This window comes from Rhinichthys klamathensis, unplaced genomic scaffold (assembly GCF_029890125.1).
Source record: "Rhinichthys klamathensis goyatoka isolate OS25496 unplaced genomic scaffold, OSU_Roscu_1.1 h1tg000672l_1, whole genome shotgun sequence".
In the NCBI taxonomy this organism is placed as follows: domain Eukaryota; kingdom Metazoa; phylum Chordata; class Actinopteri; order Cypriniformes; family Leuciscidae; genus Rhinichthys; species Rhinichthys klamathensis.
Genome location: NW_026607107.1, coordinates 82,501 through 85,000, shown reverse-complemented (window position 1 = coordinate 85,000; position 2,500 = coordinate 82,501). Strand labels below are relative to the sequence as shown.

General features: G+C 44.8%; 1 protein-coding gene across 1 annotated transcript in view; it reads left to right on the top strand.

The window, feature by feature from the left end:
- The first annotated feature begins 1,975 nt into the window (after positions 1-1,975).
- ldb1b (LIM-domain binding 1b) overlaps positions 1,976-2,500 on the top strand; it is a 41,876-nt gene continuing 41,351 nt past the window's right edge. Inside the window, exon 1 of the mRNA XM_056241761.1 lies at positions 1,976-2,180. Within this exon, the coding sequence (XP_056097736.1) occupies positions 2,153-2,180 (28 nt within the window). The 5' untranslated portion in view covers positions 1,976-2,152. The remainder of the gene's footprint in view (positions 2,181-2,500) is intronic.

Below are 2,500 nucleotides of genomic sequence, written 5' to 3'. Positions count from 1 at the left end.
CTTCCGGTCGATGGATTACCCCCTTGGCCTGTAGGGTCAGATGTGAGAACGGGAAACATCTGCAGGTCAAACAGTCGTGAGCTCTGATGACCTGTAGAGATGCTGAGTGTGTGTGTGTGTGTGTGTTGTGTGTGTGTTTGAGTGTGAGTGTGTGTGTGTTTGAGTGAGTGAGTGTGTGTGTTTGAGTGTGTGTGTGTGTGTGTTTGAGTGTGAGTGTGTGTGTTTGAGTGAGTGTGTGTGTGTGTGTGTGTGTGTGTGTGTGTGTGTGTGTGTGTGTGTGTGTGTGTTTGAGTGTGTGTGTGTTTGTGTGTGTCTGTGTGTGTGTGTGTGTGTGTGTGTGTGTTTGAGTGCCTTGTCAACTACCTGAAATAAAAAAAAATTACATTTTTTTTTTGCATTTTATTTCAGTTAAAGTTTATTTTATTTCAAGTTACAAAGTTTATATATATATATATACACTGTATATATAGTTTTAGGTTTATTTAAAGCGGTGGTTGATTGTGATGTCACTTGTCTCGCTGTAGTGAGTGTGTGATGTTGCTGTTTGAGCGTAAACAACATCTGCACAGTTACGACTCAAAGCTCAGAGCAAAGGGAGAGATTCGCTTTTACAGAAATCACTTTTTAAGGACTACAACAAACGGCTGGCAGGAACTACAATGAGCTTCTTCACGGGTTAGTGACATCACAAACACTAACATTTACATAAGCCCCGCCCCCGGAACACGCTTTATAGATGATCATGACAGAATATGCTAATCAATGACTAGAAGATCGTTAACTCCACATCAGCTGCATAAACTCATCAACTAACCGTTCAGAAATGTCCTGTTGCTTCTACATGTCGTCACTTCTAGAGTCTCTCATCTTTGACTCCGCTTTCAACATAAAAGGCTGAACGTTTTTGAAATGTTCAGTGTGTGTGTGAGGTAATCGGAGCTGCTAACACACACACACTCACACACTAGCTCTTGTAGCTCCGCCCCCTGTGCCTGGAGCAGCAGCTCATTTGCATTTTAAAGGGACACACACAAACGGCGTGTTTTTGCTCACCCTCAAAAAGTGACAATTTTAACATCTATATATAAATATCTGTGGGGTATTTGAGCTATAACTTCACACACACACTCGGGACATCAGAGACTCATTTCACATCTGGTGAAAAGGGCATTATGGGACCGCTTTAACTATAATAACCCTGCATGTGATTAATGAATTAATTGGATTAATTATTCAGCATATCAAAAAATGAATTAGATGATTAATAAGGGGCTTCTTGATCATGTAATGTTAATGTTGATCCATATTCCTCTGACCCGAATCAGTGTAAATATCAAAATAATACTGGAATATGAATTTATTTTCAAGTAAATAAACCTAAAGGCAATCCAGCACACAGAGTCTCTCTCTCTCTCTTTCCCTCTCTCTCTCTCTCTCTCTCTCTCTCTCTCTCTCTCTCTCTCTCTCTCTCTCTCTCTCTCTCTCTCTCTCTCTCTCTCTCTCTCTCTCTCTCTCTCGTTCTCTATCTCTCCCCTCTCTCTCTCGTTCTCTCTCTCTCCTCTCTCTCTCTCTCTCTCTCTCTCTCTCTCTCTCTCTCTCTCTCTCTCTCTCGTTCTCTATCTCTCCCCCTCTCTCTCTCGTTCTCTCTCTCCTCTCTCTCTCTCTCTCTCTCTCTCTCTCTCTCTCTCTCTCTCTCGTTCTCTCTCTCTTTCCCTCCCTCTCTCTCTCGTTCTCTATCTCTTTCCCTCTCTCTCTCTCCTCCCTCTCTCTCTCATGTTCTCTCCTCTCTCTCTCTCTCGTTCTCTATCTCTTTCCCTCTCTCTCTCTCCCTCCCTCTCTCTCTCATGTCTCTCCCTCTCTCTCTCTCTCGTTCTCTATCTCTCTCTGCACACTAATGAGAGCGAGTGAACTGCAACTCCCCGCGTCTCTGTCTCTCTGCTCTCATTCCTCTTGTGCTTGTTCTTTTTTTAACCTTTCCCTCTCTCTTTCCCTCTCTCTCTCTCCTCCCTCTCTCGCTCTCAGTCAGTCAGTCAGTGTGTGTGTGTGTGTGTGGAAACAGACGCCCATGTGAGCAGAGTCTCGGTGGTCTGGAGCAACAGCGCAGGAGAATCTCAACGCCACCATTCAGCGTTCGGCTCCGGCATGTGAGAAGATGTCGGTGGGAGGCTGTGCGTGTCCCGGTGAGTGTGTGTGTGTGTGTGTGTCGGTAAGCACACGGAGAGGTTCAGATGTGCACGTAAACATGGCTGCCGCGGTCTGACGTCTGACTTGTCTAGCGTTTGAAGTGCAGATGATGGGGAAAATGGAGGGGTTTTGATTCCCTCGAACAGCCGGTTTGCATCAGTGACGTTTACGACGAGGGTTTGCCGACCGTTCGTGGCCTGCAGTTCTGAGTTGGGAATGAAGATTTTGTGTGTTTAAATGTGTTTAAATGGCAGATCAGATGTGGCTTTAAATGAGGAACGAATGGAGATGGAGTTTGTGAAGTGTCTTGATTACA